The 27,312-nt window shown below is 45.2% G+C and overlaps 1 protein-coding gene across 30 annotated transcripts in view; it reads left to right on the forward strand.

Annotated features, from left to right (window-relative positions):
* Mapkap1 (mitogen-activated protein kinase associated protein 1) overlaps positions 1-27,312 on the forward strand; it is a 218,188-nt gene that overhangs the window by 168,622 nt on the left and 22,254 nt on the right. For 28 of the 30 annotated variants that reach the window (NM_001290625.1, XM_030249988.1, XM_030249984.1 and 25 more), the window contains 2 exons: positions 5,800-5,940; positions 22,031-22,168. In NM_001290625.1, the coding sequence (NP_001277554.1) occupies positions 5,800-5,940; positions 22,031-22,168 (279 nt within the window). The remainder of the gene's footprint in view (positions 1-5,799; positions 5,941-22,030; positions 22,169-27,312) is intronic. The other 2 variants (XM_017317446.2, XM_030250007.1) reach the window with 1 other exon arrangement.

The following is a 27,312-nucleotide window of genomic DNA, read 5'->3' on the forward strand; positions in this document are numbered from 1 at the left end:
GCCAGCTTAAGACACATAGGCACACCTTGTCTCTGACTGAATAAATGAATGAATGAAACAGGAAACAAAAATTCCCAAATCAAAACAATACACAATGACAAAACAAATCAGATGTGTGCACTACCTAACTAATAAAAATGTATTGAAGACTACAAAAGTTATTTGTCTATACCTAAAATATAGACAGGAAGTTGTGTTTATTAAATCATTAAAAACAGTAGATCTGTTAGCATAAATGCTTTTGTAAAAAACAAAAACAAAAACCTAGATTTTCTTTAAAATGTTCATTGGAAGAGTAGCTCTCTGTGTTACGCCCCAGCTCTGAGGCATAACACCACCACCCCACCACCACCCCCGCATGCTAGGCTCACGGGTGTGTGCATCCATGCCTGGTGTGTGCGTGCTGAGCTGCCCTGCTGTGCCCAGGGCCTCGCACATGCTAGGCAGACGATCTGCCACCTGAGCTGCGGCCCAGCCCTGTTGTGCGCTCTTCCACGTTCTTGTCTGGTTAATAGGATATCTTAGATCTTCATATCTGTTTCTGTACTCGGTTTGTTGCACTACATTGTTTGGGTTGTAGTGTAGGAAGACAATTTGTCCTAACACAGATACTTTGTTGAAACAGAGGAGAGAGTTGCTGTACCCTTTCAGATAATTGTTGGTATTAATTTTCATTTATTTCAAAATTCAAGTGGTAAGTTTCCTAAAGGTTAATTGCAATGTGGGAACAGAGCTCTTTATTATACTGTGCACTTGTAAGAGAATGAGTGTAAAGGCAAAAGATGTTTTACTGTTACTATGAAAACAGCACAGGACCGTAGGACCCTGAAGGGAGCTTGGAGGTAGATGTACCCACCCCTGGCCCAGGCTTTACAGGAGACTGAAGTTGCTTTAACTTGCACTAGACTAGGCCTTTCAGACTCAGTCTGAGAGCCACTGAGCCAAAAGGGTGAACTTGAAAGTCCTGTGTAACTTGCTCTGTGGATACAGAAGCCTGCCAGTAGCAAACATCTGAGTCTATCTGAGCTTTGACTTAATGACTAGTGCCTACTTGTTTGGGGGGAAACAAAGCCATGTGCCTCTAAATGTTTCCCTTGGTGCCTATGGATCTCTGATTTTGAATTCACTGTTCTAGTCCACATTCTCTTGTCCTGGGGTCACAGGGGTGGGCATGTGGGGCAGTATAGGAACTGCTTTTAGTGCTACCAGACACAAGGCAAATGAAACACAGCAAAGGAACACAGGGACTCGAGAACCAGATGGTCCCGTCCCAGTCATTGTAAACCCAGATGTTAATCTACATCTAACTTTATACCTTGCGGTCAGTCTTGCAGCACCCACGCTTTCTTCTTTACTGCAGGAGCTAGAATTGCCTTAGACTCGGCTCCATTAACTCCTCTGCTTCCCTTTGTGTTTGGCCTTACTTCCCCTGAGACCAAGTCCATGGTCCTCCTGGTTTTACTCCAGAGACTTAGGCTGCTTCCTCTAAGATTCTCTGTTGTCCCCAGGCCCTTCTGAGTTGCACTCTCTCAGAGCCTTCTTGTTAGTCCATTTGTGCTCTGGTGCTCCAATCAACACTAAGCCCCACCCGCAAAATGTGATCTATCACATTCAGCCTTGAGTTCCTGCAACCAGAGCGTTTTGACACAATACATTATGGTAATGCACAGCACATAGAGACATTACCACTCACGACTTTGACAGAGTACACTGTGAAGTCTTTGAAGGCACCATTACAATTTATCTTGTCATTCATGAGAAGATCCAGTTCAGCTTTAATGTAGATGAACACCGTGTGGCTTTTGTCTTATTTAATTGCTTGTGACCTTTTTAATTACTAATTTAACAAAATACCAAAAGGTTATATCTCGATTAAATTAATGGTTTGGGGAGGGGGCTTGTGTGTTTGTTTTTAAGACATTCTGGTTCTCCTCTTCACTTTGGGAAGATAAAACGTCATCTTGAACAGAAATAGGGTTGAAATGTGAAGTCGATAGTACAGTAATGATTTTTCATGTGCAAATGGCACAGTACCAAGTGTCTTGCATGTACGTTTGGGTTCCCCCTTCTCTGGGGTACAGACCAACCCGTTGCATTTCTCTGCTCCCCAAACATACTGCTGATTCAGTGCTTTTGCCCCATGAGATGGGGAACCATGTATTGAGCTCGCCTGCCTCTCTTGCTGCTTTGTGTTCTGTAGCTGGTCAGGACTGCCCGAGGGTCAAGAGCCTCTTCTGCCAGTGCCGTCTCACATCCTGCACTCCTGCCAGGAGGGCGAGACATGTGCACACATAAATAAGCCCTGCACTCCGTGGCTCTCTTAGCCCACTTGAAAACTGGTAGTGAACTTCGGAGCTGCTATCTAGTTCAGCAGGTGACCTGCTTGGAGGGGATGCAGGATTGAGCAGCCAGCAGTGGAGGGCATGCCTTGATGCTCTGCCTTCCCCTTCTTAAGATTCAGCAGGGCAAGGCATCAGGAACCGAAACCCTCTGTGCGCTGTAGATTTACCCTGGCAGAGAGCAGAAGGTCAGTGTGCGAAGCATTAGTGTTGAACCAGCTCCAGCTGTGAAAGTCTTGGACAAAATTAATAGAAGGAAATTGACAAGCTTTGTAGGTTATTCTATAGCTTTAGACCTTGACTGAAATCCTATCGCCTCATCTGCCCATTATTAACATTTCAGCAATATATAAAATTTTCATTAATCTCCCACAGTAAAGTTAGCCATGAAAACTGGCACTTGTTTGAGCTTTTAGGACACATTAGCTGGTGTATTAAACAGAATGTGTCATTCTTCAGCGGCTTCTGCAAGAAGCTAAATCAATTTCTAGCCGTATTTATGCACCACTTTATCTAAAAGCATCTGAATTATCATTTACAGCTAAGATGCTTTATTAGCAGCTGGCATTGAAATTGCTCAGAAAAAAAAATATGTCACGTTATAGTAATTGGTTTTAATCCAACATAAAATGTAAAAATCCTAAGTGTGGGGTTTTGTTGTTTTGTTTTATTTTATTTTAGTAATTGGCATTTTAGCACAATGAGTTATTACTTTTTCCAAGTCCCATACCTGCAGTGTTTAGGAAATACCAATTAGTTAATGTTCCAGAAGGTTGGAACTCAGAGCTCAACTCTAAGTCAGCTCTGTCTAACGAGTTGTTCCCAGCAAGGATGGCAAAGGTAGACTTTGGTATTTAAGAAATCAGGACTGCTTCCTTTAGAATTCTGTATATAAAAAGTTCTAAGATAGAAATAAATGCATTTGGCAGTGATGCTTCTGTTAAAATGTAGTTTGGAGAAAGTGACTGTGTTAAACGTTCTCCCAGCCCCTGTTCTGATGTCATCTTACCCAGGACACAGTGATGACCATGATCTGTCCTTTATCACCAGTGCTTCAAAGAATGATACCAGTCAACAGATGGCTCTTGCAGAGATGGCGTGTCACTCAGTTTGTCCTGCAATAGGATGCTGGTTAAGTCACGGCCTCTCTGAGCACAGCACCTGGTGCTCACACTGCTCTTACACTGGGCTCCTTCTTTCGCTGCACAGTAGCTAGGACTGACTACAGGGGTGACCACAGCCATCACTGACTACCCTCCTGTGTGTGGCTTACAGTCTAGAGGGAGAGACAGATAATGGCTTGCTGGTCACTGTTCTATTAGAAGATATGGATGCAGTGTCAGGAGCAGTACTAGATTTGGGGGCTTGGAGTCAGGGAAAATCTCCCTTTCTGGAGCCTCATTTGAGCCAGGCTTTTGAGAAGGGATAGGGAGGAGAGTGGTAGGGAGTGAGACAGGAAACAGGGTGCTCTGGGCACGTGCAATATGCTCTAAGAGGGGGCTTTGTCCAAGGTGCTGTATCTCATCCTTCCCAATGGAACAGCCTATCACAGGTGCTGTATCGTCTGTTATGAATAGCCATAGTGCTTAGGAGCAGAATCTACAGTTCCTAGTAACTGAGTTCAGTGCAAAAGAAAAGGAAACTGACTTCTTTAAAAGGTCAGCCTACAGAAAAGCATGAAGCTGTCAGGCTGTGGAACAGCAGTTTACACTGTGATGCCCAAAGTTCGTACTTTCTGTCCCACCAGCTCCATCTGAAGGAACTCCTCAATTTCCCTGTGGTTTGCCTGTAACAAAGTGTGTGTGGCCTGGGATATAGCTTACCTTCTCGTCAATTTAAGATGGGAAATTCCAGAACCCTCCATGTTGTTATGCGGCTTAACATGAGTAAAGTACTTAACATCATGGCTGACCTGGGCAGCAGACTAGCCATTATTTATTTGACCAGTTAGTGTGAACATACCAATCGTGTATGCTGTTCTTGGGAGAAAGCATAAAGGTGAATAAGAAACTTTTGTGAAACTTTCACGTTACAACAGAGCAACCACTAGACAGGCCTAGAACAAGACTGAGTATCATCCCCTATGGCTACTGTTTGTTAATCATTTATGCATTAGATTCTTTACATGAATTTTTATGTCTGTGAATATCAAGGGTGAGTTCACAAGGTAGATCACACCTCAAATTAAAGATCACAGAGCAAATTAAAGACAGAGGTGGGAGTTGAACTAGGTCTGCCCAGCTGTAGGTCCAGTATATACCAGCTACTTACTATACATGTGTGTCAGAGCTACCAAAACAGATTTCATTGAAGAGGTGACGTCTGAACTAGCCTGAGGAAGAGGAAGATTTTGGCTGTATTGGGGTGGAACTGAAGGAGTAGTCTGGGCCATGAACAAGGGCCAGCAATTGTACCTCAGAAGTGTACACCCCAGACTCTGGGGACCAAACCATGGTTTTGCTTTTACCTGGTGTAACCAGTCTGCAGAGTTTGGGAGGCTGTGAGAGAAGGGATTATGAGGACTGATGAAAGGTTGGAAACTGTTCAGCCAGTTCATACGATGCCCTCCCTTAGCTGCTGGCTGTAGAAAGGGCTCCATTCAAGAGGCCTGGGATCCAGGGAGAGTTGTAGAGCATCAGTCTTCCCATTTGTCACCGACGTCATATTACACAGTGTATGTGAGTGAGTGAGTGAGTGAGTGAGTGAGTGAGTGAGTGAGTGAGCGAGCAAGCAAACAAGCGAGTGTATGAGTGTGTGAATGAGTGAATGTGAGTGTGTGAATGAGTGAGTAAATGTGTGAGTGTGTGAGTGAGTAAATGTGTGTGTGAGTGCGTGTATGAGTGTGAATGAGTGAGTGAATGTGTGAGTGAATGAGTGTAAGTGTGTGAATGCATGTGTGAGTGCGTGAATGATTGTGTGAATGAGTGGGTAAGTGAATGAGTGCTTGAGTGATCAATGAAGCCTCAAGAGAAATGAGCCAGAAGGTCTTGTGGCCAGATCACAGAGGCAGCTCTGCAGTCCCAGGGCCAGCAAGAAAGAGGCTTCCACCTGAGGCAGGGGACGCTGTGGAGCACAGCTACTGAGCAGGGAGCTACTGAGCAAACAGGGTAGGGATTTGGAAGGGTCGGAGTTCTTCGGCTTTGATGACTTTCATGACCACCACACTCCCAGATTTTGACATCTCGTGGAGTTGCTTGATCCCTGCTCACCCTGTCTCCCCACTGCCCAGCCGAGGGCCCGCTTTGGCATAGCATAGGCAGTGTTTGTGGAATTAACTGTTGGATGATTAATACGATAGCATTCTGTTTACTGGAATGGCATTATTAAGTCATTGCTCAGCCTTTTCCCCTCCAAATTAAATAGCCCGTATTATTTTAATTTATCCCAAAGCATTTTAAGCAGACACCATTCGCCAAGCCTCATGTATCTTTATGTCTTAAACTGTTCTTTCCCTCCCCAGGTTCAAGGGCAGACGGAGTTTTCGAGGAGGATTCACAAATTGACATCGCTACAGTACAGGATATGCTTAGCAGCCACCATTACAAGTCATTCAAAGTCAGCATGATCCACAGACTGCGATTCACGACGGATGTGCAGTTAGGTGAGTCATGTAGAGATGCAGGCAGAGAAGGGCATACAGCTCTTATGTGACCTAGGTAACTGAAAAGAATTTGTTTTCTGAGGAAGTGTTAAACAATGAAATTTAAAGTACATCCTTTTCCCACCCAAGGGTTCTGTCTTGTCTTCTCTATGAAGGCAATTAGAAAGAGAACTCACCTGAGACTGTCCTCAAACGGATAGACTTTGGAGAAGAAGTTCCAAGGCTCCTCTAGTCCTGAGGATGTCCTCAGCTCCTGGGGATACTGCTATGCCCCATCCTTACTCCCAACTTCATAGCTTCCTTGTTTACGAAGCTTCTTAATGATCTTACAGGTTACATTTGGGTCTGACTAGAAAATCTAGTACTCACTCTCAACTAGTGTTTGGGCTTGATTTGCTCTGGTTAAGCACTGAATTTCTGCTTTTACTTATACCTAACAGGGATAGAAAAATCACCATAGTAGTCAACATGGTATTAATACATCATTGTCATCATGGCTACGTTGTTGAGGTGCCCACTGTGTTTGAGTCGCTGTGCTAGATGCTTCTCTTGTGTTCTTTACTACCTAGAAGGTGGCAGGCTTTGCCATCCCACTTGACAGAGATGGTGAAGCGGGACAAAGATAGCCTCATCCCCAACTCATTCCACTCAAGCTGGTGGTAGTATTGTCTGGAACTCAGGTCTGACCAGCTCATCTCCTCTGCACTCTAACAAAGGTTCCCATGCATGGGGAGGGGAGACACTGGGAGAGTACAGTACAGGCTCACACAGTAACGGAGCTGAATTACTACCCTGCCACATCTCTCTTCCATGTGGCCTTGTTTGCTGTTGCGTAAGGGGATAAAGATTTCATCTAATTCTAAAATTGCTAAGTTTATATTTCTCATAGTGAAATCTCTGATATTGGCATTAATCTGAACCTAGCTAATACATCATGAGCCTCAAAGAGCTCTTGTAGTATTCTTTCCCAGCTGTACATGTGTGCAGGAGTGTGAGCCTGCAGAGGCCAGAGGGCAGCCTCAGGCGTCTTCTTCAGCTCATCTCCACGTTAGCTTTTAAGACAGGGTCTTTGACCAACCTTGGAGCTTACCAATTCGGCTAGATAGGCCAACCACAAGCCCCTGGGATCCTCCTGCCTCTGACACCTCAGTCCCGCCTTTCTACTTGAGTTCTGGGAATCCTAACTCAAGTCCTCAGGCTTCACTTTACTGAGTCATCTCCCCAGGCCCTTCCCAGTTTTATTGGCAGGCGCTTGCCATATGCTGAATGCTCAGATAGCTTCCGAGTTAAGAGGTGGACAACTGAGCTTCAGCTGACTTAACACTGTCTCTCTTGAGCCTCAGGTCTGCTGTCCAGGAGGTCAGCCAGAGCTATACAGTAAGACTCTGTCTCAAAAGTGAAGTTAAGAACATAAAACTTCGAGTACTATATCCACGAGGGATGTGCGTCTCTGTTTCCTCTCGTAGAGATGAAATGCAACCACTGCTCAGAAAGAAGGCAGGTGTTTAGGGCTGGCATGAGCATTTGCTCAGTCTGCTCAAGGCCCTCCATTTAGTATCTCCCCTGACCCTCCAAAAGAGGGTTGACCTCTGTGGTAGTTGCAAGTGGCACTATTAGGAGGTATGGCCTTGTTGGAGTAGATGTGTCACTGAGGGGAGGGCTTTGGGATGTCAGATGTCCAAGCCAGGCCTAGTGTCACTCTGTCTTCCTGCTGCCTGCAGATCCAGATGTAGAACGCTCAGCTACCTCTCGAGCACCATATCTGCCTGCATGCCTCAGTCCTTCCTGCCCTGATGATAATGGGATAACCCTCTGAACTATAAGCCAGCCCCAATTAAATGTTTACCTTTATAAGAGTTGCCATAGTCATGATGTCTCTTCACAACAGTTAAACCCAAACTAAGACAGCCTTCTCCCAAATGCACCACACAGGAACATGTGTGGCTTTGCAGGGAGCTACATCATTTTTCTAGAGCTCAGCTTCTCAAACCATAGGCCTCGATGCACATGAGCTCACAGAACTAAATGTGGGAATTTCAGAAGATCTGATGGTGGTAAAAGGTTACTGAGTATACACTTAAAACTTGATTCAAAAACTAGTGTGTGATGACTCTGAGGGCTTTGCCATGCTGGATCTCCTGATGTCACTGTAGCCTTGGTTCGGAAAAACCATCTGTACTCTGCAGTGGTCACACACTGTCACATGCTGTCACACCACCTCATACCAACCTGACAGGAGCACCTCGGCTCACATCTGGGCAGACTGTTACTGTCACATGTTCTGAATTGTTGTGTTCATACTATGCAATTTTTCTTCCTCAGGCTGGAAAAAAATGCTCAGTGGTTAAGAGAGTTTATTGCTTTTCCAGAGAACCATGTTGTCTGGGTTTAGTTTCCAGCACCCATGTGGTGTGGAATAGCAAATTCTATTCCAGGGGACCCTACACCCTCTTCTGGCCTCCACACATGGTGACTGGCATTACTTTGAGGTGGCAAGCCAGTGTGAAACATTTGAGAGGTCTGTTTTCTGTGTCCATCACATGACAAAGTTCTCAGCAATGAATGAGGGGTTCACCCACTTATCAGTTAGCACCAGGGACTACGGGAAGAGCTGGGAGCTGTAAGAAGTCACCACCATTACCTTTGGAAGGATAGACAGACATCATCACTGGGCCTGAATAGCATTTGAACTTCCAGAGTAAGCATATTGCATCTGACATGCTGGATGTGATGGCCACACCTGACGCACCCCATCCTCAGCTGCTCCTTTCCTCCTTGCTGAACCCAGAGTTTGCCAACTTAGCTATGCTATTCAGCAGTCCAGAAATCCTCTTGTCTTCACCTCCCCAGTACCAGGAATACTGTACACTGCCACACCTGGATTCTCCACATGGCTTCTGGAACGTCCAACTCATTCTTGCGCAGAAAACACTACCAAATGAACTGCCCTCTTCAGCCTCAGGGTCTGCTTTTTCTGGTGCCTTCTGAAACTTTTAATTTTTTGTTTGTTTGTTTGTTTGTTTTTTTGTTTTTCGAGAAACTTTAATTTTTTTCAAAATTGGTTTTTAATGATGGTTCTTAAACGCTTTAACCTCCCTTCTAGCCCACCACCCACCAGAGATAGTGGAAAACAAAGGATACGAGGGAAGTGGACATTTTTAGAAAGGTTCTTTGGAGCAACTCCCTTCTGTATTGTTGGGAGATCGGTAGTTCAGTTCACATGTTAGCTACAGCAGCCCAGTCTACTCACAAACACCTCACAGATACCTCAATGGTCCAGTTCGATAATGTAGGGATAGCAAACACGAATCAGCAGCAGTGGCACTACCTACCAGAGACAACTAGGCCTCAGCCTTGGCCCGAGTCAGCAGGAGGGACCCTGAGGGATACCAGGAGAAGTTTTCAGCTCTGTCTCTCTCAGGGAAGATTTGAGACCTACAAGTATTGCACAGCTAGCTCTGTAAGCAAGCCAAGTTCAGCCTCCATCACAGTCCATTGAGTCCTGTTTTTCCCCTCCAAAGATCACATGTCCTTCATGGGTCTTGCCTCAGCAAATGCATCTGTCTCAACTGACATCACTCTGCCAGTCAGCCCAAGTCCTTGGAACCAGCCACAAACTGCTGCACACCACCAGAAGTTTTTTGGTATGTTTCTCTCTGTGGAGTCCCAGCAAATGCAGTTCAATTATGAAGTGTAAGGCGGACAAATACATGTGTCTCATCATGTGTCCTCTCATGTGCTTGCTTTAGCAGAACATCCTCTCTTCTATGTCTGCTTCAGTGAAACATTCCTTCACAAGTCTGCCTTAGTCTTTCATCTGTGTCCACTTTAATGAAATGTTCCTTCACGTTTGCCCCAGCAAAACACCATACAACTGATTTTCCAAAGAACCCTTAAGTTTACACTCCAGGCTTCTTTCTAGAAAATCCTACAGGTAGTTTAACTGCTATCAGGCCAGGGGTCCAAAACAAGGTGTTCCACAGTCCTGCCACTCTGGCTCCGTGTGAGAAGCCAAGCCTGGAATGACTGCAGATCCCAGGCCTGTCTCCTATTCTTCCACAAAGGCAAAAGGAAAACTTGTACTCAAATGATTCCTACCTGCAGATTCATCCCTAGAAAGAGAGGCCTCAGAGTCTGATGTCTGGACACATCCCTTCTTTCTTCTGCCATAGTCATTACCAATTATAAAACAAATGTTTTTCTAATGCTTTTCTTGTATGGTTGTGTGCAAGTGTCTGGCCACAGAAGCTGGTTCTAAGCGGTAGCTTAGCTTAGGTCTGGGATGTCATTCATGTGCCTCTTGTCATCCTTCCTAGTCTCCATCTTGCAAGTGTTAAACTGGGTTGCCCAGATTTGCAAATGGCTCTCTGAGCCTCACTTGTAGCCACAAAGGAAACCAGTGAGATAGAAAAGGATAAAGATCATGTTTCTGGTGTCTCTCCCCAGAGAAGTAGTTCTCTGAAGTAAGACTGGAGAGATCCCAGCTCCAGGATACTTGCCAGGGCATACATGGTGCCCTTTGGTGCACAGTCCCAGCTCTGGGGCAAGTCCAAACCAGCCCATCAGAATGCGCTTATCTTCTGAGCTCAAGCTTTACCACTCAAAGTAGAAACCTCAGTGGTTATTCCTAAGGAATTTTGTAACAGATGAACTGCCCTTGAGTATTGTGTCGTGTAGTGAGTAAGTTCCCAGGTGGGTCAAGTCAAGTGTCTACCCTCAGACATTCCCTCCTTACAAAGCACGTGACCACCCCCTCAGCTCACAGTATACACGTACACACAGCCATCCAGGAATTCTTTGCCTTAGTTCAACCCAAAGTTTAGGGTATCAAACAGTTCTTTCTCCATGAGTATTCAAGTGAGCAGGCACATTCTGAGATCAGTAAATCATTTCTTTTATTTCACCTGACTAGCCAGGTGCTTCGGATCATTGCTGACACTGATGGATAGTTCTCTCCACCCATCCATCCGGTGTCAGTCACATCAGAGATTTCCTATGGCCCTGCGGTGAGTGCCTGCCTCTATGAGCATTTGCCCAGCATCCCTGCTTACCCCACAGGGATCCACCGTCCACACGAATCCATTGTATGCAGGCCCACACAACAGAAGGTGGGAACCTGGGCCTCTGCCCTGCGGCTGCAGCTGTCTGTCTTCTGATGGTGCAGAAGGGGCCCACACTATAGTTACCATCTGCCATTTACTTCTAAGAAAGTCGAGATGAGAGAGCTTTGCTGTGTAAGACTCAAATGTAAACCAGTATTCCACCAACCTCTGACTATGAAACACAGTGGATTCTGTTAATAAACTCATGACAAAGATGTAAATATTTAAGATATGATCAAGGGGGACTGTTTGTAGTACTGCTATAGCTCAGTTTGTATACTGCTTGCCCACAAACATGAGGATCTAAGTTCAATATCCAGCACCCATGTAGAAGCCAAGCCATACAATCACAGTACTGGGGAGGCAGAGACAGGAGGATGCCTGGACTTTGCTGTTCCAGTCAAGCCGCATGGGTCAGCTCCAGGTCAGTAACCCTAAGGTGGGAAGTGATTGAGGAGGGGGGGTCTTGCATTGACCTCCAGCCTCCACACACATGCACACATATGCAGATGTGCTTGCGTGCTTGTGCGCACGATCGGAGACTAGGAATGCAGCTCAAGGAGGAACACTTAGCCTGAGCCCCTCATTTCTAGCCTTAACACTGCATAATGTTGAATATTTGTAGTGACCTGTGAAAAAGTTAGAAGTTGCTATCATTTGGTTTATGTGTAGTATGTACCTGGTACTTGAGTAACCAGACTCTATACACTAATAACTGAAACCACAGAACTGTTCTCTAACATACCAATGGCTTACCTGAGGAGACTAGGGTTTAGGTAACTCGCCCTGGATGCTGTAGGCCAGTAACTGTTCACAGCATACAAACAATGTTGTAACCCCAATTCCTGACTGAGGAAACTGAGGCCCGAAGGATTTAATGAGACAATACCGTGTGTAAGAGGCACGTAGCTATTATTTAGCTTCTAACTAACTTGCTTTACCTCCCATTCATTCATCAGGATATAGTGGGGTTTCTAGGGGATTTGGACTGAAGCCTAGTGCCAGACCCCAGCTGTAATACTAGAGATGCCTCAGACATTCTCAGCCTGGCTTGCATAGAAGAAGACATTGTTTCCAGCAGTGAACATCCTTCCCTCTGCTCCTTTCTGGCTCTGGGTCCTTTTCCACTCCCCATTATATAGGGCCAGCCAGCTACCACACCTCCTCCCTCCATGTACACCTGATCCTATCTGTGGCTGTTTCTCTGATGCATTTGAGAGTGTTTCATCATGTCTGCTTGAAAGTTCAAATGCCTTGAAGTATGAAGATTGCCTGCGCTAATACCAGGTTGAGACTATTTCCTTAACTTAACCTTCTGTGGGCAGGGTCCTGTGTACCAGGGCTGATGGGACAAGCAGGCTTGCAAACACTGAGATTATGGTGGTGGGACGTTGAAGATGCACCACAAGACCAGCCAATGAGAACAGGCAGCTGCAGCCAGGGCTCTGTTCCTCCTCCTGCCTGTGTGGTGTGCATAGTTCTAGGTAGACAGTTCTTTTGTGTAGTTTTTAGCCAGGTACCTGTGAAGAATTCATATACTGAGGCCAGGTCACTACAGTGATTCAAGGGGGCATACATCACATGTGACTCCACATCTGATCTATATGGTCACTTGATTCAGCATTGACAATTATGCAGCTCAGTGATTGGCCCCCTGATTGGAACAAACAAAAATCTAGTGAGTTTAATAGTAATAGTAACAGGACATACTGATGGTGGCCTCTGGGGAATCCTGTGTACTAGAGCTAACACAGTGTCTCGTTGAGGCAAGATTCTGATGACTGCAGATGTCATGATCTGTCTACCTGTGTATCTTCTCCAACATCTCCCCCAGAGCCGCCCTTGGGAGAATTCCTGTCCAGCAATCTGGACTTACTCAAAACAGTGTCAGATTCCTTAGTGGCTGAGAAGGAATTAAGCATTGGGGAAAAAAGAAAAGGAGAGAACATAAAAATGGAGTAGAACTATAGCAACAGAAGGAGCTGGGGTGGTTTCCTGAGAGTTCCACCAAGACTACCCTTGATTAGCGCCCTGTTCTTGGCATTAGGCTCTACTAGGATGGGGGGTGGGGGGGCTGTTCCTAGGAAGAAAGGTCATTGCTACTTCCCAGAGGACCTCAAAAGCACTCCCGAGCGTCTAGTGCTGGACTCCCTTTCTCTTACAGAGAACTTAGCCCCCATGCAGAGGTAGCACTGAACCTGTACAGCCTCAGGTCCCCTGGAACAGGCCTGTCTTGTGCCCAGCCCTGTGCTGAATGCTTCCATGCTGCCTGGGACCACCCACTAGTTTTTGTGCTCAGGACAATAGTCTAGTTGGCACTCACTTGTCAGCAGATGTGTTACCACACACTGGCGCTGTCTGCTCTTGGCGGAGGCGCCCAATGATGTGAGATGACACTCCTTGAACAGCGCTGATGAGCTTCAGCCCACAACTCCCTGTCCAGGGAAGCAGTGCTCTCCAGGCAACGTCATAACTGCACCCGGTGATTTTCTCCTGTTTTGAGTGCCTAGCATATTGCTGGAGGGTACTTTTCATAGTGTGATGTGTCCTACCAGTGTGTCAGAAGTGCTGGTCTGTTAAGCCTGCTAGTATGGAGAGATGAATTACGGTTACAGCTCTGTCATTAATGGGTGACATCAGACAAGTCATGTCCCTAGCCCTGAGCCTCAGCATCTTCCTGTGGAAAATAAAAGCCTGGTTGATCTCTGAGGTCTCATTAAACCCAAACAGCCTGTGTGTCTGATCCTATGTGTAAATTCAGACAAGTCTCAAAGACTTCTCTGACTTCTCTGTGATGCTATCGATTGCCACATATATTCAGCAAAATCCACTCTGGCCAAGGATTGTTCATTGGCATTCCCAGAGGGCTTTCTGGGCCTTTAGGCTCTGTGTAACCTAAAGACAAGGATTGTGGAACTGTATCAAAAACTGCTCCAGGATTTAACAGCAGTAAGCTTTGTAGGCTCAGATTCAAAGTCATAGGAAATTGATACATGAACCCCACCCTGTACAAGCCAATAACCAGCGGCTCAGGCTGTCCACTCAGTATGAAGTGGCAGCTGCTACAGCATTGTCAAGGTGGTGTCTCATTTCCCTAGTGGTGGATGGTATTTTCAGTGTGCCTATGACAGTGTGTTCCTCAGAAACAACGTGAAACAGTTCTCTCGTGTGGTCTTGATCCCAGTTTTGCAATTTACTAACTTTTCCCCTTTCTGGGGTTCATCTCATTTCATTAGTTTAAAAAAAATTTATACACACACACACACACACACACACACACACATATATACACACACACACATATATATACATATACATATATATATATATACACACACACATACATACATATACACACACATAATATATATGCATGTATACATACATACACATATATAAATATATATATATTTCATACCTACAGTACTTTTATTAATTTCTTAAAAATTACACGCAATGTATTTTGATCATATTCACTCCCTCATTCCATATCCTCCCTCACCCTTCTTCCCACCCAGTTTCATGTTTTGGGTTTTTTGTTGTTGTTGGTTCTCTTTATTTCTCTCTCTCTCTCTCTCTTTCTCTCTCTCTCTCCCTCCCTCCCTCTCTCTCTCTCTCCCTCCCTCCTTCCCTCCCTCCCTCCCTCTTTCTCTCTCAAATCCATTGTGTCCAGTTTGTGTTGGCCAACTCCTCCTGGGCTGGAGCCTGCCCAGGAGTATGTCTGCTATACCAGGTCACACACAATGAGAGATAACTGGCTTTCCCTCTCTGAGTCTGGGTTCATCTTTAGGAACTGTAATATGGCTTGAGTTTCTTGTTGCAGTACAGGATAACGATTTGCTGTGCTGTGCCATCCCATCCCCATGACACCCCAGGAACGAACACTTTTGTTAGCCCCATTTTACAGGCTCAGGCTCCTGGAAAAATAAATTTCTTTTTTTTTTTTTTTAAAGATTGTTGTTTTTTTTTTTAATTAATTTATTTATTATATGTAAGTATACTTTAACTGTCTTCAGACACTCCAGAAGAGGGCATCAGATTTCATTACAGATGGTTGTGAGCCACCATGTGGTTGCTGGGATTTGAACTCAGGACCTTTGGAAGAGCAGTCAGCACTCTTAACCGCTGAGCCATCTCACCAGCTCCAAAAATAAATTTCTTTACTCAAGATAACACCAGTGAGAATGTGCTCTCCCAGATCCTGGCCTCCAGTGAGACCAAAGTCTCCTGGAGACTTTGCACGTGGACCTTCCCTAGCAGAAGTGTCTAGTGCTTACAGAAAGGTTTGTGCTGTGATACTTGGTGATGGCAGTTACTGGAAGAGTCCATGGTGATAGGCATGTTGGACTGCCTGGCTAAACAGGCATTCTATGTTTTTTGTGCTTTCAAGACTAACACAGAGCAGACCCAGGTATCCAGGCCTAAGGCTAGGCACATACTTGTGCGTATCCTCCCTTGGCTCCCTGCTATGCCATTTGACAACAGGAGTCTGTAACTGTTATACCTTACTTAGTTCTTGTACTGGTTCATTCTTTTTTCAACTTTGTACAAGTTAGAGGCATTTGGGAAAAGGAACCTCAATAGAGAAAATGCCTCTAACAAATTGGTCTGTAGGTAAGTCGGGGAGGGGGCGCATTTTCTTGGTTAATAATGGGTGTGGCAAGGCCCAGCCCCCAATGGGAGATGCTATCCCTAGGCAGGTGGTCCAGGGTTGTATAAGAAAGCAAACTGAGTAAGCCAGGAGGAGCAGGGTTAGTAAGCAGCATTCCTCTGTGGTCTCTGCTTCTGTGTCTGCCTGCAGGTTCCTCCCCTATTTGAGTTCCTGACTTGGCTTCCTACAGTGATGCACTGTGGTTGAAAGGCCAAATAAATCCTTTCCTCCCTAAATCGCTTTTAGTCATGGTCACAACAATAGAAAATAACTAGTCCTCAAAAGCTCCACACTTGTGAATTAGCGTCCTGTGCCTCTTTCCCAGGTTGCCCAAAGTGAAAGCTTGAGGAAGTAGTGCTGAAGCTTGACCTAATCCAGAGTTCCTGGCCCTAACCACTGAGCACTGCTGCCTTTAAATGTAGACAGCTCAGGCTACCTTCAGAGAGCTAGGTACTCAGTGAGCCACTGTCACAGAAGGACCTAGGGCAGGGGCTGCCCAAAGGGGGACCTCTGCTGTACTGTGGATGATGATATACAGTGCTAATTTCCTTTTATGGAAATATTTTGGTTAGTTAAAACAGATGAGGGTCCCCTAGTGATAACTCTAAACCTTGGACAAATTGTTTCCCTGGAGAGTTGTAGCTGCATTAGAGTTGCGCTTTGTTTATTTTGAGCTGTCTTGTTAAGGAAGGATTTATATGCTGGCGTTGATGTAGGACAGCAATCAGGCAATGTTTTCTGCCTTTGACAGTTGGCGTGATAGTTTGCTTCCAGTGAAGTTTGACTCACTGTATCTGGAAGCTGTCAGTGTGCGAGCATGAAAAGGTCATGACGGATGGCGACGGATAAGTGGGCAGGGGAAGAGAGTTGGTAAAGGAGACAAATGGCCTCCCATGCTTCTGAGGGAAGGGTTGGCCCCAGCCACTGCAGGCCAGCCCTATGCTCTTCCTCTTTACCTGCTGGGGCTGAGGCTGGGAAGCTCTGGACACCTTTATGACAGTGGAAGGGCTCTCAGAGGAGCCCTTGCCAGCACCTTGGGTGCATGTGAGCTTCTAGATGGAAGTGTGCTTCTATTTATGGTCACTTTCCACCACGGCATTATCACTGCGCCCTTGCAGAGGTCCGTGAGCTCGTCCTTGCCGACACTGACTAACAGGTGGGGAAGGAAAGCAAACTCTGACGTGAAAACGGTGGGAAAAGTTAACCAAGCTTTTAGAACAGTGATGGCTTTAAAAACAGTACAAGCGCTTTCCCAGCTGGCGTGCCTGAAGCCCAGGTTCAGCCCACAGCACCACAAAGTAAAAAAATAAGTAATTAAGTAAATCAAAATACTGTTGGGAACTGGGAACTGAAGAAATGGCTCAGAGTCAAAAGCACTTGCTGCTCTTCCAGAGGATACACGTTTGACTCCCAGCATCCACACTGCTGCTAACGAGTGCCTGTAACTCCAGTTCCAGGAGATCCAGGGCCCACTTCTGGCCTCTGCAGACACAAGGCAGAACATGTCTGCAGGTACACAGACATGCATGCGGACAAAATGCCCAAGCACATAAAATAAAACTCTAAATGAAAAACGATACATACTGTTGGGTCCATGGCTCCTGCTAGCCAGAGCCGACTGCATTTTAGTGGGGCCTTTGGGAAGCTTCCCTAGACCACCCCCACCAGCTCCCGTCCTGGAGATGGAGTCCAGGCCTTGTCCATGTCAGGCGCTTGCCTGCTCTGCTCTGCTGAGCTCCGTTGCTGACCCCTATGTAAATATTTTTCTTTCCTATTTCATTTGGTATTATGACATTAGAATGTTTTTTTAAGTCAAACTTTTCTCTTGGCTTGATTTTCTTGGGTCATGCTATATTTCATCATGGGTGTTAACATTAACACCTCAGTGTAACCATTTAGTTTGAAGAAACGTATTTAATTAAGGTCTACTTCCCTTCTTTCTTTGTATGTTTATACTTTGACTTACTTGCAATACTGTGTTTAAAATGACACCATAAGCTGTGGTGGCGCACGCCTTTAATCCCAGCACTTGGGAGTCAGAGGCAGGCGGATTTCTGAGTTCGAGGCCAGCCTGATCTACAAAGTAAGTTCCAGGACAGCCAGGACTACACAGAGAAACCTTGTCTTGAAAAACCAAAAAAAAAAAAAAAAAAAAAAAAAAAGACACCATAAGGAGTCCCTCTGCATTTTCAGGGATGTCCACAAAAACTTTACTCATTAAGAACAAGTACAGGGGGCTGGTGAGATGGCTCAGTGGTTAAGAGCGCCGACTGCTCTTCTGAAGGGCCAGAGTTCAAATCCCAGCAACCACATGGTGGCTCACAACCACCTGTAACGAAATCTGATGCCCTCTTCTGGAGGACAGCTACAGTGTATTTACATATAATAAATAAATAAATCTTTAAAAAAAAAAAAAAGAGCAAGTACAGAAGTCAGAAGAACAGCAATTGTGTGTTTGCTGGCTTGCAGATGTAGGTGTGGCATGTTTGACGTGTGAACATTGTTTTGTTTTGTTTGTTTGTTTGTTTGTTTGTTTGTTTGAGACAGGGTTTCTCTGTGTAGTCCTGGCTGTCCTGGAACTCACTCTGTAGACCAGGCTGGCCTCGAACTCAGAAATCCGCCTGCCTCTGACTCCCAAGTGCTGGGATTAAAGGCATGCACCACCACTGCCCGGTAAACATTGTCTTATACCCTGGGGAGAGAAGAGGGAAGTGCTGCAGGACCATTTGGAAAGGTTCTCTTGACTCTGGGTCTGAGCAGCCTGAGGGCTATCTGGGAACCAGGCAGTTCTGGATTGGAAGAATAGCTTTCCTACTTCTAAGCTCTGTAAATGCATCACAATACTCCACCCCCTCAGTAGACATGCATCCAACAAACTAGCACAGCTCCTGCTGACCCTTACAGTGCTGAGAGTGTGGACTCTAGCACCAGAGCTCCTAGTTCCAGGTCCCAGGCCACTTGTGAGTTGTGCGATCTTGGACAAGTTCCATAACCGTCCTATGGTTCTGTTCCATGAGGTTACTAGAGCACACTGAGACTGTCCAACCTCTGGCACCTAGTAGACATTCAGTGCTCACTAAGTGGACACTTAGTAAATTGACGAGTGTAACAGAGCCATGCCTGCTGGGTCTGAGGACAGTGCCTCGAGATTCCTAGAGCTGGAACTGCTGGAAGGCAGTGAGTGCGCCTGCCAGGGCCACACCTTTGCCAAAGCATGGGGAACATGACAGCTATAGTGTCTGTGCTCTGCAGTCACAGGAAAGCCCTGCTGCTCTGGCCCCACCTTCTCCTTTGTACACTTGAAAGGCTGCAGTGGAAAATGGGTGCAGTTGCGTTGACTGACCTCCTGAGCACACACACTGCACCCTAGCTCCAGCGTCTTTAGCCAGAACATGAAATGAATTTGCTAGCTGGCATCCCTCCAGCAACCATCCATCCACCATTCTAGAATGAATGAACGAAATGAATGGATGCATGGATGGATGGATGCATGGATGGATGCATGGATGGATGCATGGATGAATGAGTGAATGAATGTGTAAAAAGTGCTTAGGCTCCCAGAGGTCTCCAGGTTCTGTCCAATATGCTCAACAAGGTTGGTACCCACCAGACTGCCTCAGGCTCTCCTAGCCTGCTTGCACTTGTCCAGTAGGAACAACCAGGCCTGTGGGGCCTAACTCAGCTTTAAGAGCCAGAGACTCACACTTGTCTGTAGTGAGATTATTAAACACACAAAGGATTTTTCCCATCTCGAAAGATTCCCTATAGGTTCCTTTAAATAGTGACTCCTGGAGGCAGGCAAGAGTTTTACAGATCATTAACTGCCTGACTGAAAGCCTGCAGGGCAAGGAAACTTAAAACTGAAGTGTCTGAAGTGTCGGGAGCTCCTGCCAATTACAGATCAATCCAAAATGAAGACAGAGTATCACTGGAACCGAGTCAGTGGGAAAATGGGATTTGATTCAGGAAGAAAATCTCATGTGTATGCTGGTTTTGTGGAGCACACCAGTTGTTTAAATGATGTTCCACCTGTCTGCCCATCTTGAGCCTTTTGCATTCAGCTCCACATCTCCATCCCCAAACTTCAGTCTTGGGGTTCCCTTCTGTAAACAGCATCAGTGGCAGCAACTCCAGGACAAGGTGTCATTGGGAAGGGTTCTGTGGCCAAGCAGAGCATAGGCGACTGATGCACAGATACAGCAGGTAATGGATGAACTATGCGCTAACAATTTGCAGATAAAAATAATGGAAGTTAAAAGTGTGCTTTACATGATAAAAGAAAGATGAAAGAGGAGAGCAGTCTGTTACATCTGCGATGGTTTCAGGAGTCCTGCTTTGTGAAGTAAGCTCTGTTGAAAAGATTGATGCAATGGGACTGACCTTGGCTTGGAGCAGGAGCTGGTGATGTATGTATGAGCATCCCTCTGCTAAATGGACCCAGATTTGTAGCACTAATATACATGGGAGCCCAGAACCAAACTCAGTGTGGCAATAAATCAACAGCCACTTTGGGTGTCGTTTCTGGTTTATATCCCACTATTGTTCTATCACTTTAATTCATGTCACTATCATCTTTTCATCTGGAACAGTTTTATATAATTTTCCAGTGGAGTTACCTGACAAATCCTATCAAATTAACAAGGTACATTAACAGTATTGACTGGCTGCGGCTTCAGGAGTTGCATGGCCTTCGAACAAAATTTTAACCATCTCTGTCTGGTGACAATTTTTTTTTCTTTCTTCCTTTCTGAAAGAGGAATGTGGGGCAGGGTTTATTTCCACATAAGAGATATGCACATTTATTTTGCTCTGTCTGTTTTGACTGTTATAAATGTCAGAATAAGAAGCAGATAAGGAGGGAAGCCCTGCTCACCATGAACGTACTCCCCATCACCACAGCGTGCACGCACATGAACACTCAGCCCATCACCACAGCAGGAGCATACATGAACACTCAGCCTATCACTACAGCAGGAGCATACATGAACACTCATCACCACTCCCATGACTTAAGTACTCATCTCCTTTCATGGAACAATAGAGATGTCCAGATCCTTAACAATTAATGAGCCAATTGGCTCTCCACACAGCCTTCTTCCTTTGTCTGACTGGTTTTGGAGTGAATCTGCTCTTAAAGTAATCCAATGCATGGAGGAGGACAAAATCCAGTCATGGAGAGGATATTTGGTTTTATTCTTTTTTACATTTAAATTTGCTGTCAGGATCCGGCTGTAATGTGTGTGTGTGTGTGTGTGTGTGTGTGTGTGTGTGTGTGTGTGTGTGTGTGTGTGTGTGTGTGTTGGTTGAGGTAGGGGTATTAATTGAGCAAGGCTTAGGTGGGTTTTATTCTCTTTTGAGTTACTAATCTTTTATCACAAGTCCTGCTTGTCTTTGTCTTCTATCACAGTATATACAATTGACTATTTCAGGGGTTTTTTAATCTTGACTTATTTTTTTTCTACTTAGACCCTAACCTAAAAATTAATTACTTTTAAGGCTCTTATGGGGCTCACTCCAGAACACAAAGGTTTATGTCTCGCTTTATGAACAGTTTTTTCTTTTGAGCAAAAGAGGACTTGTAGACTAGATTTGGTGTGTCAGACTGAGCATGTCATCTCCTAAATACACAGAAGGCACCTTCAGCATGTGTCAGTCCTTACTGCAGACACCTCCAATGCCCTGCACCACATTTGTTCCTGGTCATTGTCTGGCATGCACAAAAAAATGCTAGAGTCTCTTGGTTAGAGAGGCAAGGACCTCCCCCACCTGAAAACCAGGCTGCAAGATTTGAACTATTTTGTGGAAAGACCCTTTGATCTTCCTATGGCTTCCCTTAACTGTTCCTTGAGAAATTATATATAGTGTCACAGAGGGAGGTTCTGTGTCCTCCCTCCATTTTCCATGTAAGATATTTCCAGATCAGAAACTATATTGGTAGCATCTGTTACTTAGGGTCTTTATTTAAAAATAAAAAATCAAAATTAGATTTAAATTTCCCTCTATTCCAGTTTATGTCATTACAATATAGACATAATGCTGTTAGCAGTATATGGGAAAATTGTGTATTGTGCTCTGTTATGTCAGAAAAGGTACATCCCCTGTGGGCTTTCCATATAACTGTGGGTGGTCACCCCACACCACACACCTTGCTTGCTCAGGCAGCTAGACCTCAGATGCTGTTTAGAGGCCCTGCCTGTTGGAAGAATCCCATGTTCCCTGAAGCCCTCGGAGCTCATGTTCACCCACTGTATGATTATCCAGCAGTTAGATCACTGCACTGAAGTTACAGGCATCTCATGCCTTCTTTTTTGTCACCCCCCCCCCCTTGGCCTTACAGGTATCTCTGGAGACAAAGTAGAGATAGACCCTGTTACGAATCAGAAAGCCAGCACTAAGTTTTGGATTAAGCAGAAACCCATCTCAATCGATTGTGACCTGCTCTGTGCCTGTGACCTTGCCGAGGAGAAGAGCCCCAGTGAGTAGTCTTTTATTTATGTCTCCGTTTCTCACCCCTCTTCCCTGGGTGCCTGGCGCTGGCAGAATATATGACCATCATGTCCTTTTTTCCTTGGGCCTGTTTAATTCATTACCAGAAATTTCTTTTAATCAAACAGGATTGTGTTCTGATACCCAGAGCTTGATGGGAGCCCCCATCTTGTTCCATCTTGCTGTCAACAGAGACCCTTGAAGCCCGTGCTGGGGGGTAGGGGTGGGGGAGTACCAGGCAGGTTCCTGCTGGGAATTTGCACCAAGGGAGTACAGTTTGATTTAATTTGTGCTCCTGTCCCTTCCCACTCCGGGAACTTGACCAGTCAGCCTGGACCTGCTTTCCTTGTGCCACTCTTGGAAAGTAGAGGATTTCCTGCAGTAGCCAGAGACTAGACTTAGGCATCCATCATGATGGAAGTGTCAGCACACCCAGATTATTGGCAGCCCGTGACCTCCAGCTTATAACTGAACTTAATGCCTGGTCCTACAGAAGAGGCCACTACACTACTGGGCTGGCATGCTTCCACTAAACCATCTAAGCAGATACCATTGGGGTATGTTATATTTTTGCAGTTGAGTAATTGAGTGTAGTATTTAGATTAATGACTTAATCATTTTTTAGGACTCCAGTCCTAGTAAGGGCAAAAGGGACACATAGCTCAGAGTAGAGCCTCTCTGGGAAAGCAAAGAGCCAAAACTTTGTGTTCTTGGTTGCATAGAGAAGGCCTGCAAACAGGGTTCCCAGACAGCTGCATCTCAGCATTTCCTGTTACCCAGGGCTCACCCCAGTAGCTCTTGGCTTAGTAACTTGAGGTACATACTGAGCCTCTAATTTGGGGGCCTATGTTCCTGTGTCTATGAGAACAAATTCAGAGGACTTATATATTCAGAAGGAATACCAGGAAGGGTAAAGGCCAGGAAATGTTTATAATGTGGCTAATTTCCAAGGTCATCATGACTAAAAGGCTACCTTGCAGTGCCAAGCCCCTCAGCAAGACTTACAAGCTAGGCACATGCCACATGCCCCCATGACAAGTGTTTAATTTTACTGTCAAATTCAGCAATGAAAAAGCTCCTTTAGCACAGCCTCCAGCTTGGCAAGAAAGCGACGCTTAGGCAAGTAGAGAGAGAAGTGGGGCCATTTTTGTCCTCTGCTTGTCATCCCTGTCACCCCTGTGACGCTCTGACTACAGGACGACTGCCAGAAGAGATCCATGAGACAGTTGTTTGGTGCTCGTGGACCCTGAAGGCCACCATATCCCCTCTGCCATTTGTGAGCTTCACCATGATTCCACCCACTCTATCTTGTGGCCAGAAAAGATGTCTTTGTCCTGGCATCTTCCTTCCTAAGCACAGAGGATATTCTGAAGAGACATCTTAGAACTTGTCTCAGACATGGCATGTGGTCACCTGAGGTGGGCAGATTGCGAGAGGAATGAAACCTGGATTTGAGTTCCCTCATTGGCAGACACTTGCTGTGCCTAGGAAGGCTGTAGCCCAGGCACTGAAAAAGTGTAGCTATCACCCACCCAGCTGTCCGGGAAGGAAGGGAAAGTCACAGTCACCCACTGCCCACTGTTTGAAAGGATCAGGCAGTCACAGTAATTGCTGTGTATTTGTGTTCATGGCCCAGCCACATGCTCAGCTTCAGAGTTCAGAACAGGCAGGGCCATCTTCTCAATGTTGACTTTCTCTCCACGGTCCCAGTGTGCAAACCAGGTGCCAAGCCCTTGAGGGAGAGGGGACTGTCCTTGACTGTCTGTTGCTGAGGAGGACAGCCCCCTGCCCTGTACTCTAGCAGGGCTTTTCAAGCCATATTCTCTGAACTCAGAGGTTACATGTACAGGGACTAAAGGACACAGGTGCTGGCCGTGGGGATGCTATTTGGGAGCCAAAAATTAAGAAGTTCACAGGTAAAACTTTGCTTTTGGAGTTTTTTGCTTTTAAAAAATAAAAAAGAAAGCATTCTATTCCATGCATGCCTATAACCCCTGCTCCAGTCAGGGAAGGAACCCAGCTAAGAGAAAAATGAACTGCAGATTCAGGGAGAGGCCTTGCCTCAAAGTGATAGGCAGAGAATAATATTGGAGGTCATTTGACACCTTCTTCTGGCCTCCATCCACACAAATGCTCAAGCTGATACACACAAGTATAATAAATCAAGTTCTGATTCCCCCACACAGCCTTCACTGACATGGAAAACTACTGATCATTCAGGCCTCACAGGGCAGAATTCCCCATCTAGACCTTGGCCCCGGAGGTGCGCTCACAAGTCTGTTTTGTGCTTCTGCCTGGCCCTACCTCTCACTCACAGGCATTGCCACCTTCTGTCCTTCTTTCCACTCCTTTCCATTCATTCCCTCAGACATTTGTGTAGACCTCTGGGCAATGCAGTGTGCCGTATTATCTCCTTAGAGTCCTCCCAACCTCCCCCCATTCAGTCTCCATGGAGCTGAGTGGCCCAGCCAGCCCTGCCATAGTCTACAGGAAGTGTTGGTCAACTGAATGAGCCAGGATTGAGGAACCAAAAGTTGTCCCCTGTAATTCTTGTAAAAAGCCCACACCAGGATGTTAGTAAATGAATCAAATTGACATTGTGTGGTTTTATGATTTCCAGTATCTTCACTAAATTAATTCAGCCTGGATCTCAAAAGCCCCTCCTCAGGGCCTCACCGACACGGGGTTAATCTATGGGGCCGTGTGCTTTCTCTCCTGCTCTCCTCCTTGGTTTTTTTCCCTAAAGGATTAATGGTAACCCTTTTTATCTTTTATGTCTGGTGAACCTTAGAAAAAAAGTTATTTTAGGAGCACTAAAGAAATGAAAGTCACTATATTTCATAAGTTTAGCCTGTGATTTTTATCAGCATAGTGATGTATGTTTGTAGCTGAGTTTACATCAAAAATTATTCTTAGGGCTTCTTGAATGAATTATGGCAAAGGAAAAGAGTCTAGAAGTAGATAAGGTTTTTGATTTCTGCAATATATTCTCTTTTTCATGTTTTTATCTCTCATAACACAAGTGTCTTCCCAAAGACTGGAACGTGTGACCAACTGGAATAATTTAGTTGTGAAAACAGAGCAGACGCGCTATTAAGCAGCCTGCTTCACAAAAAGACATTAGGTGTGGGGAGGTAATGAAGCTGTCCCTGCATTCTTACTTGAGACATGTTTGTCAGGATTTTGAACAGAAAAGAAATGTTTTAAGCCCTTTGAATGTGGCCATTTTGCAGAGTTTATGAAGAAAGCTGCTGTCAGACCGTTCATATGGTCGTCATAGGAAACACAACTCAGGTTTAATTGATGCTGCATTCTAAAGTGTGAGAAGAGCTGACTGGGCAAAGGGCTGAGCGTTAGCGTTGGTGAGACAGGAAATTACAGACCGGGATCAGCTTGGCCAGGTCTGCAGCAGCAGCTCTCTCACTCCTGCACCCGGCTTCTCCCTCTCAGGCCAGAGTTAGAGAGAAGATTTATCACTCTGTCCCTGCGAGTGTTTAAGGACCTGGAACTTAATGACTAAATAGATACAAGCCTCTGAAACCTGCATGGATAAATCCAGACTCTAAAAGAATTCTGAAAATCTGAAGGGGGAGCCCTGAAAAATTAAGAATCTCTTGATTTAGGGGAGGAAAACCCTGCCTTTATTATTCAAATCAGAGTTCCTTCAGTCTGGCTTGCCTCTGTTTAGGATTTCTTTTGCTATTTTGAAGGGTTCCAACAAATGTCTGTCTGTCTCTCTCTCTCTCTCTCTCTCTCTCTCTCTCTCTCTCTCTCTCTCTCTTTAAGTGAATTTTAATGTCTCTTAGCAGATCCAGGCTACACATAGTCTATGGATGGTCGGCTTCTTAAAATGTGCTAGTGCCGAACAAACTAGGGACCTTTCTGTGACAGGAAAGGTGCTCTGGCATCGTGTGGGTGTTCCATCACAGCAGGTCTGGCCTCATCCAGAGAAGCTTCCACAGGCTCCAGGTCCTTAAAGGAAGCAGCCATCATTAAGAAATCAGATTTAAACCTTAATAAAGTAGCTGTCATCTTTATAGCTGAAAAGCGCTCTGTATCTCAATTAAGTAGAGATAATATACAATCTTTAGGAAGCAGCAGAATAGAGGTAACCTGATTATGTTTCTTGCAATAGTATAATTTAAAGGAAATCTGATACTGCTGGTGCTTTGGTTATATTGGTGGGAGGTGTTTTGTTTTGCTTTGCTTTGCTTAGCTTTTTGTCCAAAACTGTTTGGACCAAAAATATGCTATCTCTAGGGTTAGGAGTTAGCTGCAGCCAGAACTCTAGTAAACTAGAACCCCCTGGATATTAGAGACAAGATTCAGTTAAGAGCAGGAGCTAAATTAGCTGTCTTATTGGTGACCTCGAATTTAAATGAATCTTTCTTTTCATAAGTACTTGACAAGATCTGTAAAGTAGTGTATTTAATTTACTAATTAAATTAAAGCTGCTGAATAATGATTTGTCCACATTGATTTAGCTTAAATGGAAAAGATTAGCTTTGTTGTGATCTTGAGCGGCCTTAATGGCCAAGCCAGTTAGACACAAAGGCCCCTTGTGTCTTGTGGGTCAGAGTACATAGGTAAGCCAAGCTGTGATTGAATTGCCTGAACCTCACCCTGCGTCCAGCTCTCCTCTGCCTCTTGCTCTATTGTTGCACTGGGCTTAAGAGAATGTTAACGCGGTAATAGGCACAGGGCCTTCCCCATTATACGCCTTGCTATCGAACGGTTCTGCATGACTAGTTAAAGAAGGTGGCAAGAAGATTAATGAAAGCCAGGCTAATGCAGAAGGGGTGCTTCTGCAAGACTTGTACCAAGGAGATATTAGAGCTGAACCAGAGCTTGGCTTTTTCTTTATCCTGTGACCTTTGAACCTGCCTTACTGTTGAGAGCTGCCAGGGAAGTCGACATTTTGATTGATGTTGGTACACGAGTCAGTCTTTCCCATTGAATTCCACATCTGCACGAAAATAGCTTTTCCAGCAGAATTCATACTGGCTAGAAGTGATAGCCAAATTGATGACTGAAATGCTTTTATGTAGTTTTCATTTAAACCTAAAAGTATTTGATGGTTTATTCAGTATCTAGTTTTCACAGATTATATGTATTCACTTAGAGGCCTTTAAT

The sequence above is a fragment of the Mus musculus genome, chromosome 2 (genome assembly GCF_000001635.26).
Source record: "Mus musculus strain C57BL/6J chromosome 2, GRCm38.p6 C57BL/6J".
Taxonomy (NCBI): Eukaryota; Metazoa; Chordata; class Mammalia; order Rodentia; family Muridae; genus Mus; species Mus musculus.